Below are 20,770 nucleotides of genomic sequence, written 5' to 3'. Positions count from 1 at the left end.
TATAGCCCTGCTTATTGCTATAAACAGGTCCCATAAATGCCCAGGTATAAAGCAGTGGTATTGCTTTACTGCAGCCATTATGCTTTTAAAAAAAAAACATTTATTTACATTACATTAAAGTATTACATTTAAAACATAAACAATTGTATTGAATAAAGAACATCATTTTTATACCTGCCTGAACTTTATTTACAATATACATTTATGCAGATAGAGCTACGTAAGCTATTCCACTGCTGAAGGCTCATCATATTTCACAATGTACAGTTTGGGCTTTGTCTGCACACATTAGACATTATTATTGCAGATATAACTCTACATGCATTGTATGTGACTGCATGGTATAAGGCATTTTCATTTCCTTTTCTTTTATATCTCCCCTCCTATTGTGTGTTACTTCCCCCACCACCTAGATTGTAAGCTCTTCAGGGCAGGGGCCTCTCCTGAGTCACTGTCTGAATTCGCCTGTCATTTGCAACCCCTATTTAATTTACAGCACTGCGTAATATGTTGGCGCTATATAAATCCTGTTTATTATTAATATTATTATTATTATTATTATTATTAATAATAATAATAATAATAATATATTACCACCAAGGTATGATACATATCACTAATCATAATTTACTAAAGGGGCGGAGTGTGCTCACTTTCAAAGTGAATTTTAATTTATCCTAGTGAATGAGGCACAAGAAAATGGAGATATACTTTCAATGTGAACATGCTCTACTTCTTTAGTCAACCAGGCCCATTATGTACTGTATACAACACTTTCAGGTAACCCCATGAGTAGATACAACAGGGGCCTCATAGGAAATTCAATTATAAATATTATATTATTACAGATTCAACCTAGAATACTTTTTCTATCTAACATTAAATTAGAGTGAGAGGGATGGTAAATTTGTGGTGACAATCTAATGTCTATGGGAGAAAATAATTAAACAATTTGGAAAATCCTTTTTCTATTACTGTTTGATCCCTAACATAAGTTGAAAGGGGCTACTCCCCAGGGCCATTTTTGGGCTAAGACAAACTGAGCAAGGACAGGTAGTTGGACTGCTATGCATTTGGGGCCCCCGCTTTTTTGCCCATGGTCCCATTTTGTCTAAAACTATCATGCAACTGGAGCATAAAGGGTCACTGGAGCACACAGTTCACTACATATCACTGAAGTACAGAAGTCATTGGAGCCCAAAGTGTCACCAAGACACAGGGTCACTGGTGCACAGAGGGTTACTAATCATTGAGGTCACTGGGGCTCGGAGCCTCAATTAGGCAAGGAAGGAGGAATGCAGTGGGCACTACCTGGACACATTTTCATTGCATGGTCAAAATCAGCCTTATTATTTTTTTAATTATGCCTACTTGACAAAAATCAGTTGTGTTTCCTATTTTCTAAGATTACAACATAAAGTAGAAAATTTATATATGAAATACCAGCATTACAGGTACTAACCCCACACACTTACGAAAATGCGATTTTGTATACCTATAGTGCGAGATTTTATGCAACATACATATTAAAAAAATCACAGTCCACACAGCACACACTCTTACCTATTTTCAAACATTTTTACGACTGGCATTGACCTTCCTTCAGTCTAGAACGTGCTAATGGTTGTCACAAGATGTTGGATTAGCACATTTCTGGAATAACTCTCTGTTTACAATCCGCACATCCACCTTCCAGTAAGCACTTTCTAATGGAATCCTAATCACATCCAAATAGCTCAATGACCACTTTCAGAAGTCTAATTGGCATCCATAAATCCTGAGCTTGTGGAGTCTCAAGACTTGATTTACTAAGACAGAGCTCACACTGCCAGTGAGGGTTACAGGTATTCACACTGCCACTGCCACCATAATGGTCATTTGCCTGTTTTGTCCCTCAATATTGCTATGTTGTGTGTCAGTTCCTGGAAGAAAGCATACTATAAGAGTAAAAATAAGAATAGGGTGTTTGGTGTTCACTTCTGAAAGGATAAAATAAAATATTAAATGCGTCATTCTGAATAATTATGTCCACAAGGCCTTAAAATATGTAAAGCTTTTATGATTTGAGTAAAGCCAAACAGTACCTCTATTAACATATTTAGGAATAAATATACTTACATAGTGACATTTTTACAATTTTTACAATTTAAGTGATTTCATTGGAATTATACTTTTCAACAGCATTGGTTCACACTGAAAACAACAAAATAAATAAAAATAAATAAAAATTTACTGATTCAAAAAAATTCTTGCCAGTGATGGAAACATATTTGTGTACTGTTTGTGTTATGGGAACTTAACAAGCTTCTAAGATAGTAGAATTCCAACTCTGACAAGCACATATTTATGTACGTATGTTCAAGCAGAATGTTGCTTTTACATACACATTAATTAAAGTATATTTCTAAGTAGTAGAATACAGGCAATATTTTTGCACCTAGATAAATTGCAGTAGTTTTGTAGTTTGGGGTTAAAATTGCCTTCTATACCTTCTTTATTTTAATAGCTGCACATCATCTGCAAAACCACACTTTCAGGCTTTCTCAGAAATAAAAAAATGTGCAGTTACTAAAAGCAACTACTTGCAATTAGGCTTTTACTAATCAGACCTTGGTCGCTGAATTTTGATTGATTGCACTGGGTTACTGATCTTTTTATGGTCTTTTTACTCTTTGCAGTACTTTGCTAAAAATATAACTCAATGTGCTACTTTACCTCAGTATTTATTAAAATCACAAGAAATATTGTTAAACTAAATGCAAATTACACATTACAAAGTACATCTTACATAAAAACTTTTTTCTATAAGTTAATGTACCGTCAATTATCATCATGTTGTTGCTAACAAAATAGATCTGCAATCCTGGAATTGTTTTCTGCAAACATTTAGAAGTAGTAATAGCAGTACAATATATTCTTATCATGTGATTAGGGTACTGCTAGCCACAATCATGTGATTAGGGTACTGCTAGCCACACACCATATAATGTTTTTTTTTTTTTTTAAACTAATAAAAAGAAAATTAAAACATAATTTTATGATTGAACATAATTTTAATTTTTTAAATTATGTTCAATCAATATTCAGGCATAATATTAAAAAATGATTGGGAAAGACTTTTTTTATTGAGAAGTTTTCAATTACATTAAAAATGGTTATAGAGATAAATACTATAAGTTGATTAAAAAGGATTTGTGAATCATCTCATATTTTGAAGATATTTTTAAGAAAAAATAATAGCATAGTATATGTTTAGCACAAAGCAGCTCATATTATCAAAAGGCATTCTGGTGAAATGATAATATTAAAAGGCTATACAATGAATAATAATAATTCCAGCAAGTGATGTTTATTTTTTTTTTTATAAATGTATTTTATTTAACAAATTACTATTGCACAGAACATCATAATAAAAAAACACATAAACATATTTACTAATGTAGCATCATATATTCCAGTGGGTGATAATTAACATTAATAATAGGCTAATAAATAATACCTGCAGATTTCATTATTTACTGAAGGGGTTCAGTCACCTAAAAGAGAGTAAGTATCTAATTGAACTATCCAGTCATGTGAAAAGCAAACTCCTATTTTTTATTTTTCTGCACATGCTTGGATAATTGAAGTGAATGAGTGTCACAAAGTGTCATTAAAGTAACCCAGATCAATGAACACTGCTATGTTACTTTGTGCGCTATCTGGGGAAAATACACTGGCTGCTGCTTGCTAGAAAGTATCTTTCCTGTATCACAATGAAATTAACAAACAAAACACTTTCTAAAGTTTCCTCCCCCCAGTTAGTTTGTTAACTTGCTATGAAGTGGGCTGAATGAAGGGGATTTGGCTGTGATCACGTGTTAGTATTGGTGTGTGCAGAATGCCAGGATGGGGTACACGTGGGTGACGCTAGGACCAGCCCTCTCCAGGGACCCTTTTGTTTAGCTATTCAACATAAGCACCTTCTGAGCCTCTGTGAGGTTCACAGGAAATCTCTACTGAAAGAGAGTGAAAGCTGTCTGTCTGCCACAAGGGATCTGAGATGTCTAGGTCTTTTTATGTCGATTCTTTGATCATAAAGGACTCTCCAAGACCTGCTCCACCTCTACATGACCATCACCACCACCACCATGGACAGGACTTTCTATTGCCAATCAGCATGCCCTCCCCTACAGTTATGTCTGTGTCTGCTCCTGTGTGCCCATCCAGGAAAAGTGGCAGCTTCTGTGTGTGCCCCATCTGTGTCAGCTCTCACCTGCACTCCTCCAGGACCAGCATCCCATTAATCAAGAGCCAATTCCAAAGTGGAGATGCCCAGTACTGCCAAAGGATGAGCCAGCAACCTACCCCAGCTATGGTGCACCCAGCACACCAGCCTGTCTGCACTCCTTCATACAATGTTGGGGATCCTCGCAGATTCCACTGCTTGTCACTAGGTAAGACAGACATTTAACACTTTCCAACTCCAGCTCTGGGCTATTTCTGGGCATAAGTATCAATGTGACATGTGCTGGACTGCATGAAACAAGACTACCCAGGCAGAAGGGTGTTTAGAAAACAAGTGCACAAATTCTCCTTAATAAATGCTGCTAAATTGCTGTAGGGATCATTGATGGGGAATAATCTGTATTCTCCTATGGGGCATGTGAACAGTGGATTATGCCATTGGCTTAACCCTTTAAAGAGCATCCTCCAGAATGTGCTGATTTTGACATTTATTATAGTGATTAACTGTGGATACTGGCTCTTGTAAACAACACAAGTTCATAAAGAATATTAATTACAAGGCAATTATGGGATTAAAAACAGGTTAGAAAATATAAGACTTTTGCTTGTAATCGATTGACTGATGGATGACTGTAAATTTGTGCTATAAAAGAATACTGTCACTTGTAGCCTACAATTGGTTAAATAACTTGTAAGAATAACCCATAACCATGATACACACATGTGTATATATATATATATATATATATATATAATATTAAACCATTGACCCTGAAAACAGGAATTTGGGTATATATGTGTGTGTGTCATGGTATATATAAATAAATGTCAATATTATATATACTATATTTAAATAGATGATAGATAGATAGATATAGATAGATAGATAGATAGATAGATAGATAGATAGATAGATACATATATAGATACATAGATAGATAGATAGATTGATAATATTTGTTTCGACTGTTCTGGTATGTGCATGGGGGATTTAAAATGACAGCCTACTTCTGAGTTGATGATTGGGGTGAAACTTCACTGAGCTTAAGTAAATAAAATAACGTAAATAAACACCCATGTGTCTTCTTTATCCTTAAATAAGTGACATTATATTAAGAAATTGTAATCATACTTCTGCCTTTTGCATGGTGCCTGCACACTTCCTGAACTCTGCAAGTGTTTTTGAGTTCATCCCCATCATAGATTGGTAGATGTGAGTCAAATCTGCAGATATATGAAATACCCAAAGAAGTCGTTTTGATTTTTTTTTTAGAAAAACACATTTACCACGTTTAGCCTATGTTCAGCTATATATATATGCATATCGGTTATTTATTTGATATATTATATACTTTTGATCTTTCCTGTTTAGGAGGTGCAGAGACTGGACAGATCCAGAATGGGAAGAGGATGAGGACAGCATTTACCAGCACCCAACTCTTGGAGCTGGAGAGGGAATTCTCCTCCAATATGTACCTGTCTAGACTAAGGAGAATTGAGATCGCTACCTACCTGAACCTGTCTGAGAAACAGGTGAAAATCTGGTTCCAGAACAGAAGAGTGAAACACAAGAAAGAGAACAAGGGAGCTCAGAGGAGCAGCCATGGGGGCTGTAAATGTGCCAGTGGCCAAACACATTACCCTGGCTCAGAAGATGAAGCTTCTCTATCTCCAGCATCTACCACCGAGGACAAGGACATCTCACCTTTATAGAAGACCTGCTGGTCTACAGACTGTCTTGCAGTATTCTGACAAGAGGTTGGACTCCAAGGGCTATGATGGAACTTCAAGTACCAGCAGCCAAACTAAAAGACTTTCAGTTCTGGGAAGTCTCAGATTGCTAGACATTGGGAGCATAGAATATGATGAGAATCAGATCTGATCGTCCATGTGTGTGCTCTGTTCCAAGCAGCCATCTAAGCTCGATCTGTAGATATTATGTAAAAGCTTGTAAATAGTTTCCTCTCTATACCTGTGTTCACAACTCACCTGCATGGGGGTAGTTTTATACAAAACGGCAGTATATTTATATTTATTTAAATAAAAAAATGTCGACCAAATGTGTTTGATTTTACCATTTTATTGGGGAAATAAACTAATCTATTTTTAACTGAAATTATTAACATTGAATATTTAATAGTAAATCCGATAAATCACAGTAAATGCTTTGGGAAAATCACAAATTCTGATATAATGGGGTCTTATTTACAGAAAAAGTGCAAAGAACCTTGATGATGCCCTGGTAACACAGGAATACCTTTCATCTGTTTGTTCCTTTGATCGCAGCAGACTGAGATTTCTAAGCACCTTTACACTTCTTTAAATACATTTATGATTTTTCTGGTTGTATTCTTTTAGATCAAATTATTATTTTTCTTGGTATATATTTGCATGCAACAGGCTATTTTTGACAGAAACTTTAGTAAATCTCTATGATCAAAGGAACCAATATGACCTTACATTTACCGGCTATTCAAGGATAAGCGCATGGCGAATATATAAAGTAGTAAAACAAACTTTCCAGCAGTGATAATGGGACTGTTTTACTAGAAGATTGAGGATCTTCCAACAAGTTACATTTCAGTTATCCAGTCATGTGGAAAGTAATTTCCTAATGTCATCTGTTTATCTATAAAGAATGGATCATTGCAATAAATATTCACACAATTTATAGTGCAATGATTCTCATCTGTATTATTAAATCAGTGGTGTATCCCATTGCATCCACAGAATGGTTATATGAAGTTAGATCATTGAGAGGAGAATTCAGGTTGGTAGCTAAGAGTTACTGCACTTTGCAAAAGTTTTATATACTGAAAAGGAAAATACTTAAAACAATAAGTATTTCCTGAAAAGGAAAATACTTTAAATACTGAAAAGGAAAAAATCTTTAAAAGGTCAATTGACCTTTATCAATATAAATTATATAGCGCTATCATCTACAGTGTGTCCGTACAAATTAGTATAAGCAATATTCACACTATGATGGTGAGTGAATTCATTCTAATGAAGATAAATGTATAAATGTGGGGATGCAGCATGGTCAGGCAGCAGAGATGTAAGGAAGACAGAAGTGCTTCTCACTATCTCTATGGCACTCTGACCATGCCGACTATTTCAGACAGTCATTGATATGAATAGGTCTGAGCACTGCTAGCAATAGCCCTTTTCTAGCAGAGGGCAAGGTTCAGGAGAATGCCACAAAGACAGCCCAGACAGGGCAGGAAATGATCTTGCTGGCAGCACATCGCATTTATATTGTGTATTTGGAGGGAACATTTTCTGCAGGTTTTAGCAACAAGGGGTATTTCTTAAAAACTAATCGTTATTATAGGGGAACAATTAGGATCAGCCTTCCTAGTTGTACAAATTATTCTCTAAAATATAATATTAACAAAATGACACAACTATTGCCAGTATTATTAAATAAATAATTAGAACAGGAAAAAGTTACAATTAGTCACAAGAGTCTGTTCTTTATGCTTTAAATGTAAAAGTAAAACTTGATCAATACAATAATATCCTATGCAATATCAATTACAAAAAAAATATAATTATTGCATGAAAATTTTAGGAAAATGTTACAGTTTACAAAAAATGTGATTACAGCCTAGAAAAAACATTATATTAATTATTGTTCCAGGGGCATAGGAGACTGGTATTATTGCTGCTATACACATTTGAGTTGATTTACTAAATGATTATAAATTACTATCTATTTATATTAGTCAATACAATAAACTTGTGGTTACTTCAATTTTTTTTTAATATATAACGTAACATACAGATTGATTTTGCACAAGTTTGGATAACTATCCCAAAAGAACATTAAGTAATACTACTTCAGTAAATTATTCCTATTGTGTATTGCACTAGAATATTGATTCCTTGTAAAAGAAGAGGATGGTGGTCCTAAAGCTAAATGTAGTTTATTCATATCCTAATTTGGTTAAATAAATATAGCAGATGTTGTGAGAAGTACAGGCTTTTAGATACATTGTTCCTAATACAAATATGTTTCATATGTTTGTGAGCAAGAATTGGTATGGCTTGTTTACTCTTTTATGTGGCACTATTTAAATATATGAAATATTATTAAAATTTAAATAAACTCATTGTGAATATATATATATCTATATATATATATATATATATATATATATATAAATATTATAAAGACAAGATTATGGTCTATTTCAACATCAATCAGGTACCAAATTTCTTTCATTGTTTTACTGTAGATTTGGAAATACAGTCCTAAATCTCTCTTCTGTCTGCATGATTTTTGGTCCTTAATTCACAGCTGTATTGGAGTGTGAGCTCCTGGGAACAGTGCAGTGGCCTATGGATTGTGAGACTACAGATCAGTTTGATTTCTTTTCCTCTGTGATCCCTGGCATAGGTTTCTGGAGCACCACCATCACTAATTAGCCTGGTATAAATGTAAGTCAAGTATATTTTCTTAGTAATGTCCATTGAACAGAGTGTTGGTGGGCATTCCACAGCACTCTTCCGAATAGTATTAATGATATTAATCCCTCTTCTGGCTCTACCTGTGTAGTCAATGGTCATGGTGAAAAGAACAGCTTGCTATAGAGGACAGCCTACAATGGATGCAGGGTAAATCTCTTCATTACATGAATACTTGCTCTGTTGTTTCTTTGCTGCATTGTACTTATACTCTGGGAATATTTAAATGACTGGTCCCCTTTGTAAAAGTCTGTACAGTCACAGTTTTTTCCCAGATGTATACCTTTTACATAGCATATGCTTGACATGCTCCAGTTGAACTCTCCTTTCGATGTAAGTGTGAACCTCAGCACAGAGTATAATCCTGCCAGAACTTTCTTAGAAGTCCACAAGATTCCAGGCTGTCAATGGGCTGTTCACAGTGGATAACAAGTATCCAGCCCTCTAATCCCTTCAATGCTATGACAACCTGGCTTTAATAGCTCTATAACTGTATCAGAATGATGGGAAGTCTGTTGGCTGCCTTGCTAACTAATTTCTTGCAAATTAATGAAGCAATGACAATATCGGCCTGTAAAAGCTTGAAGTTAAAGGAAATCTGGAAACACAGAGCTTGGAACTGCTGACCTCCTCTTCTATAAAACTAAGTTCTTGCCTGCTATGTTAAATCTTGCTTTAATTATTTGTCAATGACTGGGAACTAGAATACCGACTTTTTCCTTGCACCTTGGAAGGAATACCTGCAATCCAAACAAACTCCAATACTTGGCTTCTCAATGGTACAACATGGCATCTCATGGCAGAAATACTTTTTTTTTAAGATCATCTCTACTAGTTGAGGAAGGTGGGAGTCTTATGTTCTGGTTTATCATTTTATCAAATAACAATAAATCTTGAAACTGAACTAATAATGTGTCTGACTTTTTAATAAAGTCCAATCTCACTGCGCACAGATAAATCATACTGAATGTTCTGACTTTCTTTGCATTCTATATTTGAGATTCAGTAGTATAGCTTTTGCAAACATAACAACCAGACAACTGGCATTTTATGAAGACAGCAATGCCAGTCTCCACACTTCTCCAATACTTCTCCACACTTCTCTCGGCTTACCAATGGTGCAGAGAATGAAATCCACCATAAAGTGTTCTTTTTGCTAAAAAATTAAATGAATACTGAATACTCAAGAAAAAAAAGGTGTTTGTTAGATGCAAAGGGGTTATCTGTTGAAAGTAGAATGCCAAACAGCTAAACATACATTTAAAACACCCACAGGACTTGGAATTGTGTTCAGGGGGTCTGGTGATTTTTATTCTTTGCTCACACTACCGAGCCAGGCAGATGATCCTACTACTTGATCTCACTTTTTTGCTTCTTAGGTCATCTCCTTTCTCTTTGTATAAAGGAGAAAATGTCAATTGATTGTCCACTAAAAAATGTTGGTGGAGAGGTGACATGGGCAGCTGTGAATCTGAACCACTAGATAGGGATGGCACCTGCTACTTTCTATTCTTGCGTTAATTTACTAAGGGTTTAGAAAAGTGTTCACAAAATCAATTAACATAAATTGAGGATAAAGCTTAGATTAACCGATGGGGTGCTAGCAAAATCATTTTTTTCTATTTTTCTTGGGTAATTATAGCGAACACAGATTCACACTATTAACTGCCCAACTCCAGTTTATATTGCAGCTTCACAGGCTTGAATGCAAAATAAAAAATAGAATTTACCAGACTCTGCTAATATGGATCTTTATAGTAGTCTGATTCTTCTAATTTTTCACCAGCATAACAGTAAGAATGACCTTGCCACTTTCTATGGTGCAGAGGGCCCAGGGCTCAGAATGATAAGTTAGAGTAGTGATTTCCTTGCCAAGGGCTAGCATTTCTGAAGCTTGGACCCCCAACTGCTGCAGCTCCAGGCTTTGAAGGCTGAGCGGCCTGTGGGTTGCAGAGAAGCATTTAGTCACTGTTTCATTAGGCTCTATTTGAACCATGCAACATGTGGTAATTTCTGGGCCAGCCTCAAAAGGGGGGATTATGTAGGAGGGACACAAGGAAATTAGCTAACGCTTAATTTAACTCGTTTTCTGCTAGAATTTTCGATACATTCCTAATTGACTGAGGAGGCAGGTGAAGTTTCAGTCCCATGCAGGCTCATTCACGGTGGGAATAAATAGCTCTTTTTCATCTCACACTGCTCACAATATATCATCATGGAAAAGACATGCAATGAATATGTTGATTTTTTTTTATTGGTGGAATTACTCCCTGCTTTGCAGGTGTAAGGCACTGGACAAAAAGAAGAGAGATCTGCATTGAACACACAATTAACAATGCAATGAGAATTTTATGAGCTGGATCTGGCTCTGTCCTAGATTTAAACTGTCAAAACATGAAAAGATATTTTCATCACCAGAGCCACCAGTCCCATGAAGATATTACTGTCTCATCCAAATAATAATTAGCAGCGCTTTCCTCTGATTACCAGCATGATTAAACTCCAATTTTAAAGCACAGCTAGAAGACTTGATTTATATTTAAACTGATGAATGGCTTAATTCAAATAAAAAAAAACTCTCTTCTCTTTCCCCTCCACTTAAGTCTAAATCCCAGTTGTTAAAAGCAGAATAAATCCCAGTTGTTAAAAGCAGAATAAATCCATATAAATTAAAAGCAGTTCAATCTAATAAATGGCTTTAAAACTCTATTAGATTCTCTTGCAATTGCTGTAATTTGTGCATTATTGGACTAGTGAGACCTCCATAGAGCCAAACACAGAGAGGGAAGAAAAGCAAAGTCTGCTCTAGGTTTGTGGTTTGTAGGTCTAGCCTATGCAAATGACCTGGTACCCAGGGACTTGGTCCATGGCAAAAGTCCCATAGAAATCTAAAGTATTCTACATAACAAAGCATAATTAAGCTTGCCATTGAAGAGTCCAGCAGCTGGTTGTCCATTGCAAGAAGTGGGTGGAAACTGGAATCTATTAATTGTGATTAAAAGTTTTTTTTTCTCTTTGGCTGGTTATTGTGAGAGCAAGGAGTGGGATGGATGAGCGTGTGGATGTAGTAAAGGAAGAAAAGGAGACAGTTTTTGGATCACTGCCACCTGAACAATTGTCTCATGAAAGACACTCTTGTCATGGGTGAGGAGTTGATTGGAGTCCATGCAAGCTCAGAGATGGTGCAAGCAGGGGGTGGAAGGACAGTGTGCAGGAGATGGGTGGACACGTGTCCTATCAGTTCCACCTCTGCACATTGGAGAAGGAGCTCAGGTCATTGCACAGCAAGCCTCTGACTTCTCTGTATGGGGCAGGCCTGGAGAGGTCACCCTGCAGGCACTGGACACTGATAATAGGGCTCTATTGCAGGCAGACAATGGTGATGTGCTAACTAGAAAGAGGGCATCTACTGACATAGATACTAAAATACTGTACAGCTCAGATAAAGTGCCTTCTATATGATCACAAATGTCATTTAAACAAACACCTCAATAACAGTCCAGACTTGTACCACTGTTACTTGTACATTGCTGAATGTTTAATTTCCTTTAATGCATTTTTTCAGGCATTTGCTGGTGATATTGTGAGCAGAAAACAAACCATTTATATAATATATATGAATATCTACCGGTAGATCACAAAGGCAACACGAGTAGATCGCGGAGCCCTACCTTTCAAAATAAACTCTACTGCACACTGGAGTTATTAGGTCCAAATACCGTTGGTGGTAGATCATTTTGACTTGGTCATTTTAAAAGTAGCTCGCAAGCCAAAAACGCGGGGGCACCTCTGATTTATATATATATATATATATATATATATATATATATACTTATGTTAATTTTATTAGCAAGTAGAAGTACAAATCCTATGTTTTTAATTTTCATTGTAGGTTACTAGGTATTCACAAGTTTACCAAGTCAATGAAACTAAACAGGTATTATCTGCTTCATTATTAAATCATCATCCACAGTATCCAACCAGAGGCATAACTTCAGGGAAGGGTTTGATGCTGATTGGTGGTTGAGAAGAAAAAAAAAGTGAAGATTTTCCACCAGGAATATTTCAGTGCATGTCAGATGCACTAATTTATAAATACACCCTTTAGTGTTCATTTAGTTTCAATCCCAGTACACATGACGTTAATTCAAACAATTTTAAAGTAACCTCTAATGTTTGCAAATTATTTATTTTTTTTCACTTTTTTGCAAATTTTTTGATCTTCTAGTACCTCTCAATACAGAACAGCCAGGTCAGCAACTTGATTTTTTTAGGTTAAAGAATACAGTCTGCTATCTCCTTGGCACTGCAGTGCAGACGCCATTTGAATTTGCAGTGTTTCAGATATCTGCATCTCCTTACAGTCCATATGGTAATTATTCTTGCCCTAACTGTATTTGTTATTTTCATTTCCAACAACATGGTCTCTCAGGCTAGGTACACACGTGCAATAATTATCATTTGAAAATGAACGATCAATGATTATGCACGATTATTTTGAACCATCCTATTGTGCACAATTCTGTACAAACTGTAACGATACGATCATACAAATATATTCCACCAATAATGTACACACGCTAGATACGATTGTTTGAACGATGCAGGAAGTGACGTGTAAAAAGGAAACTGTATCACAGATCCATCGACGATCACTGAAGGACCGTACACACAATAGATCGCGACCGTTGGTCACCCAATCAGATCCACCGGGACGGTCGTTCGTTTCCAGCGAGGTTCCTCTTTTTTCAGCGTCGTTGACCAGTCGTTTTTGAACTTTTTTTAGTAACAAATATCGAATGATCTGTCGTGGATCATTTGTTTCCAACGACAACTATTGCACGTGTGTACGCAAGTTTAAAGAATGACTCCCTGGCTATTACATACCCAACAGTAGGGAATATTGGAAATCAAGGATGGATCAAGGAATTGTATGGCTACCTTTAGAATATGAAGATACTGGATCCTATGTAGCTAGCTTCCTGCATCAAAATCCCAAAAACGATCCTTAAATTAAAGACTGCAGTAAGTAATCTATAATGAAAAATATCAGATACCAGGGTCCGCACAGCAGAATCTGTGACATATCTATTTCCCTAGACGTAGAATAACTTTCACTGTACATAAAGTGAATGTTATTAACAGCTCTTTTATCTTACCTCATTTGCAGTTTAGTTTTTTAGTCTTTGAACAAACAAACAGTCTGAATGCCAATTAACTATTGTTCCTGTCCCTTTTGCAGCCAGTGAGCTGTGAGATATACAGTGTTGAAAAGCATCTTAGTAGAATGTGTTACAATTTTGCTATAGGTCCTGGAAGTAAGGCATCAGTGTTGGGAGCTTTTCATAACAAAAACATTACTATGGATAGAAAGCACTATTCATAGTGTTTCATTTAAGGCTAGTGAGGCCGCAGTGTTGCTGGTGAGAAGAATTTGCTGGCATTGATTTTTCCTGTGGTCCCTGCAGTGAGGTGAAAGAAGCTGTAATTTAGCCAATTAAAGGAACCCTATGAAGAATAAGAGAGGTTTCCTCCTCTGCTGAAAGTACAATGAGGCTTATGTGCCCAGGGGATTTGTGGGACTATACAGCTAGAGTAAAATGAAGAATTCATACCTCCTTGTGTGAAGAATACACCTCATCCATAAGGTTCAAACAAATCTTAATGCCTGATGAAAGGTAGTTAGCATACATAATTCAAGTGTTCATTCATTGGGATAATCCTGAATACTATCTAAGCTGTTCTACAGCAATGAAATGATTCAATAAGACAAACACAATATACATTACCTGCCTATTAGCTTATAGTAAATAATGCAAATAGTATTTATAAAAAATAATGCCCTTATGCACATTCAGGAGAGGCTTACTTTTCTTACATTCTCCAATAACTCAGTTTGTCTGTTGGAGCTCAAAAAACAGGTTCCTTCAGCTATGGGAATGTATGTACTCTTCCCACGTTCATTTCAGGTCTGAGTTCCCAATGGTTTGAACACTGTTATGTGGATAAGGAAAAGGTAATTAACACCGTGAGAGACTGGCATAATGCTTACCCAGGGATTATTCTTTAAAAAAAAAATCTCATTTTGAGCTTTCATCTATGATCAATCACTATATAATACCTTGGAGATGAAATATAACAAGCCCTCTTTCTAAACATGAATCATAAATATGCTTGCTTACCATGCTTGCCTCCCCCATAAATACCATAATTACAGCTTTTTTTTTTAGTTAATATACAGAAGAAAGTTTTAACAAGTATATAGAAAAATGCGAAAGGAGCTTACTCCACTGTCAGTCGATGCATATACATTTAATTGGAGAGTATATGATGTATATACTTTTACAACTGAAATTGTAAAATAGTTTATGGTCAATTAAATCTGTCACTTCTCATATCTGTCTAAGTGGAGGCTTCCAAAGGAGACCACAGTCTCATGACAGCGAAATCTCTCCATTTCTGATCAGGTGAGCATATTACGTCTATAGGTTCTCCAAAATGGGATTGGCTGGTTGCTGTCAGGAAAAACATGTCAGGTAATTTTCCTTTTTTTTTGTCATGTATAAAATAAAAATTTTGGTCTCAATGATCTACCTAATTCTATTAGGATTTCACAAACACGTTTAAAAGCTATTTTTTTCAATATTAAGAAAAATATTCTTTAATATGAAGAAGAAACCATTCCATACCCCATCCTATTGTACTACTCCTCCTGTCCTGTAAATACATTAATAATACCCCTCTTCCTTTACTAGAGATAGGTTATGGTAAAATATAACCTTTTGTCTTTTGAGTCCCTGTAGGCAGTACTTGTATCTTTCTTTCGTATTTTTTCTGCTTTGTCCATCTCTCCTCTCTTGATGTTGAAATGTATTTGTTGTGCTGTGGGAAATATTTTAATATGTCAAAAGGCAAACCTTTTCTATACCTGCTTCTGGACATTTCCTGCATTGATACTATCAATCACCCTCTTCTACCCCAGATCCTGAACTATATTGGTATCAGTGACACTGCTCTTGCTGGGTCCACTTCCCATTTATCTGACTGCTCCTTCTAAAGTTCTTCCAAATAGTAATGGTAAGTCTTTCACTCACCTCCTTGTTGGTATTCTTCAAGGAACAGTCCAGAACAAATGTTGTAAGATTTACAGTATATATGTATATCTACCTTTGTATTTGTTGTGATTAGTTAAACTACAGTAAAATGTTAATTAGCATTTTATCAATGTACAAAATTTACAGGATATTGTCAGATCTCTAGGCTCCTTAAAAATCAGGCTAAAGCCGCATACACACGTTCAATAATAGTCATTGGAAAGGATCTTTCATGATCCTATCCAACGACTAGCTCTGCGCGATACATGAACGAGTGTTGTACATACAGCACCGTTCTGCTCTATGGAGAGGGGAGGGGGAGAGGGATGGAGCCAGGACCGTTGTACGGACAATGTACGACTGGCACTGTACACAGGCCAGAATCTCGCCCGATAATCGGCCCTGAGCCAATTATCGGGCGAGAACCATTGGACGTGTGTATGTATCTTAAGGGTCGAAGGGTTAAGGGTGTTGACAGGCTTTGGGCTTTTGTCAGTGGCATCAATTTGAGAAGCTTCTGAGATCATTTAAAATTCATTGATAGTTGCATTTCAGCTTAATTTGACCTCCTTCTGCCCCACATCTGACCTGCTGAGAGTGAATTTTATCATTACACTTTTATGGTAATGCAAATCCCATGGTAGGGAACAAAAGCCTGTCAAGACAGACTCTTAGTCTTAAACGTCACTAGCTCCTATGGAACATTTCCTACTCTATTCTTTTTCCTACGACAACTAAAACATTTAAATAGGTCCTTATTAAAAAAATATTAACTTAAAATTGTAACCTCTGCCTGACACAATCACCTTAACTTACTAAAAATTATACAATGGGACATTTCATAAATCAATCCATGGTAAAATTTGCTGTTTTTCTGATACAAGAGATATCATGGCAGACACAGACTGACATGAATTGGAAGAGAAGAGAGATTTTCAGTGCAGCTGCTTTATCTTCTGACCACAAATGGTTGAGCTGGCTGTTCCAAGTTTGGCTTGTCATAGGCGCACATCAAGATCTGCTTCCAGAACAGGAGAGTAACGTGGAAGAGAGAACAAATAGCCAAAGTTTGACAATGTCAAACTGACTGTAATACTGTCACTGCTTTATAAGAAATGCAAACCACTAAAGAACAATTTGTGCTGCAGTTCTTGTTTTTTGTTGATAAAACACATATTGCATTAGTTTTTCTGTCTCATCACCACTTACCATCCAACTAACTGTAGCATTGCACTCTTTACTAGTTACAACACCCTACTTAGCAATTTTATTGGTACAAAAACAAATAGTGTTAATTTATCCACATACATACATACATACAACATACATTTTATATTTGTTGTAAATGACTTGTAAACTACTGTAATGTATTCACTGGCATTGTCTGTAAATACTATTGTTATATGATAGTATCTGCAAATTTCTAGGCTCCTAAAAAGTAGGGTTGGAGTCTGTGTTGATGGGCTTGGGGATTGTATCGATAGAATCAGCCTGATATCAGTTTGAGAAGCTTCTGAGATAATTCAATATTCATTTGCAGATAAATTTCTGACCTGACGTAAGCAGATTTTGCATTCTACTTCTATGGGAATACTAATTCTGTTCTAGTAAACCAAAGCCTGTCAACACAGAACCTTAGTCCTTTGAAAAGAAGTGAGAAAGATACCTTATCTATAAAGACCCATACATATACCAACGTTTGGATAAAGATCATTTGTAAGTATGCACCCCTGGAATTCCAGTGACATATATCAAAATATATGACGCTACAGAATCCAGGAGGATTCACCAAGTCCTACATCATCAAAAATTGAATGCCGCTAATTGTAGTAAGGATGGGTGGGAGCAGCACAGCAGGATGATGTTGGGGGTGTATAGTTCATCACATGAGATACATAAGAGAACTAAAGGGAGGTATTTCTAAAACCCAACGCACATAAGGCTGGCTAGGGTAACAGGTGTCCTCTATAGTACTTTGCCTCCCTGTATACTTTAATGAGGAAAATTGTTGAAACTGGCTGCCCTGAATACCTTTGGCCTGTTTGGGTTATCAAATTTCAGAGCGGTCATCAGTAGGAGCATAATTATTTTTTTATGCTATGGTATGCCATGGGTATTTACAGCATGAGTTTAGTTTAGGAAATACAAGTGCTACTTTTGCAGTCACAAATAGAATTTACCTTACCTAATAGAAAGTACTTAGCTAATATTTTCAAATATGTACAACCTTTCTTTTCCTTAATCATTTAAGCCAATAATATGTTAACATAAAGTGAATATATATGTAAATATGTAGATGGAATCTGCCATTTTTGGTGGATTCTCCTTTTAGAAAGTCAAACATACCTTTGTAAACTTCAAGACACCTCTACTTGTAACAATAGTAGCCAATGTCTCGCCATGCAGAGCAGCAATGAATGGTCTAAGCACCACAATGAATTACAAAAATCTCACAATGTATCTTTAGCGTTCCTCATTTGAATATCAGATACGCTAGGTAAGTCCACTTAACGATTTAGCTATGAATATATCAGTATTATGGTTGTGGTTAATAAAATGAATATTAAATTGTAGACTAAATGGCAAGATGTTTACTGGAAAAGCATGGTACCCAGGGAAGCTACACAAAAAACATACATTGGGTGGAATACTAGAATACTATCATATGTGTTTTATTTTTTTAAAATAAGGTTGGCTTCTCCGTGTTAAAGAAATGTGAGATTTATTACTTTTTAATCTGATTTCACAACAGCCAAGTACATATTTTCAAAAGTGATATTCCAATGCTTTAGAAAAACCACATTCTGAATTTAGCAGAAAAAAAAGCAAACTGAAGAATTCCAAATCTGTCATAGATCACTCCAATGTAATTGTTTATAGAATGTAAGTGTATCTAAACCCAGAAAGTAAAAGATAATATATTGCAGCTTACCAGTTCCAAGATATGAGGTTGCATTGGTTTTCTATTCGTCTCAGAATTTGTTTCCTTTATTTTCTGACTGTACCATATCTATAAACTGGGTCAAGACCTCAGAACACCTCTCCTATCCTATACTCCAGGGGTAAGTGTTTTATAGTTCACAAAGGTGAACTTGGTTCTGTAAACACTGCTTAGGTTTTCAGTGCAGCAAAAGAACATGAACGTATGAACTTTGAAATGAAATTGTAGGGGCTGACAAGTCTAAACTTTTTCAGGATGAATGAGAAAAGGGTGTTTTAGGTTTTCGTACACAATGGGCCTGATTTATTAAAGCTTTTAAAGGCTGTAGAGAATACATTTCCATTAGTAAAGCTGGGTGATCCAGCAAACCTGGAATACATTTCTTCAAAGTCTTTTGCTATTTACTGGCAAATCCTTTGAATCCTGTAACAGATTAATTGATGAAAGTGTATCCTCTCCAGCCTGGGAGAGCTTTAATAAATCAGGCCCAATGTGCCTGATGTGGCAAGATTGGAGAAGATAGACTACCATGGGTAAACCTAGGTGATCCAGCAGATCTGGAATAGATCTGGGGCAGGATTTGCTGAATTACACAGGTTCCCTTGGGTAATTCACCTGGGATAGACCATGATACTCTATCTTATCCAGTCTTGGAGATCAGGCCCAATGTGTACAACTTGGCACTACTAAATAATTAAAGCTAGGGGATCTTTGTGCCTGCTTTTTGTCACCAGACTGCGAATTAAAACTGACTTAAAACTAAAACAACTGAAAAAAATTGGGTATTTACATTTAATTATTTACAATAATTGCATTTAATTATTTCATCTTTTTGTTAGTTTGTGACTGTTCTGTTTTCATTCTGACATCTGACATCAAAAAGTCTATTCCTATTCTAAGGATCTGACTACGTTTTATATCACAACTCTATCTAAACTCTGCTTTTTGCTGCTAGTGTATGTATGTGTATTACAGCTCTGATCACCATGGACAAAAACTGAAGCTGTGTTGTATGTGAGGATGCTGGGTGTAAAGGTGGAACGTGTTGATGTGCTTTTGTCTTACTTTAATTGTTCATGATAGAGTACACTGTACCATTCACATTGGCAGAGTCTGTTCTCATTATGTCATCAATAGAGTCCTTGGAAGGTTATCAGTAACAGTTCAAATGTGAGTGACAGCCCTGCATGAACCAGAGGTGAAAGGTTACTTAACTTATTGCTGGCTGAAGACATCAGAAGAAAGATTTGTGGCCTGTGGATCTGTTTTTTATCAAGCAGGATGATACATTCGAGTTTTGAAATTGCATCATAAAAAAGGACTGATTTTTCTGTTTGTCAGTATGAGTATTATATAATTAATGGAAGAGCCATCAATACATACCATATATTAAATATTAGATAAAATGACAGCAAAAGTAATGGAGTTTAGCGCCTTTACACCCTTCATCTTCTGTTACAGGAGATGCTTCCTGTACAGATTTTTAAAAGTCTACAGCAATCAATTACACAGGCAGTGAAGTTATTCTTCACTCATGGTATAAACCAATGTATGTCTTTATATTTTTTATAGAAGATTATGTTTTAAATATAGTGTTTGCCTGGAAAGATAATATCTCCTGTTGGATTACCTGAAATAAACCATTGATGGCTAGTGACGTGCCTAGGCACTTATTTGAATAATCAATGCCAAAAGGAATGATCAGATGATTTTTCAACAGAGATTGTCTGTCGAAATTAGGTCACTTGAATATCTACTGCTAGATCCTGATATGTGCATTACAAATCTTGGTATGTAAAAATTTGTCAAAGTGTATGCAAAAGCTATAAAAATATAGATATAGACTAGAGCAGTCATTGATAATATTTAACCATAAAACAGAATAACAATAAACAATGATCACATAATGATCTGCTAATTAGGAGCTAAATGGTTTAACGCAGCATGAGGAAGTAAAAAAGATAACGTTAGAAGACACCCAAATGTGACATGCCAACTTGTGGATGATATGACAAGGTCACCTGGAAGCAGTTCTAAA

At 35.9% G+C, this 20,770-nt stretch overlaps 1 protein-coding gene across 1 annotated transcript; it reads left to right on the top strand.

Moving 5' to 3' along the window:
- The first annotated feature begins 3,959 nt into the window (after nt 1–3,959).
- GSX2 (GS homeobox 2) lies at nt 3,960–6,281 on the top strand. Its single transcript, XM_072407131.1, has 2 exons — nt 3,960–4,436; nt 5,600–6,281. Exons 1-2 carry the CDS (start codon nt 4,043–4,045, stop codon nt 5,938–5,940), a joined length of 735 nt encoding a protein of 244 aa, XP_072263232.1. The 5' UTR covers nt 3,960–4,042; the 3' UTR covers nt 5,941–6,281.
- Nucleotides 6,282–20,770: the final 14,489 nt, after the last annotated feature.

Source organism: Pyxicephalus adspersus, chromosome 3 (assembly GCF_032062135.1).
Source record: "Pyxicephalus adspersus chromosome 3, UCB_Pads_2.0, whole genome shotgun sequence".
In the NCBI taxonomy this organism is placed as follows: domain Eukaryota; kingdom Metazoa; phylum Chordata; class Amphibia; order Anura; family Pyxicephalidae; genus Pyxicephalus; species Pyxicephalus adspersus.
The sequence above is the reverse complement of the archived record's forward strand: the minus strand, read 5'-3'. Positions and strand labels throughout refer to the sequence as shown.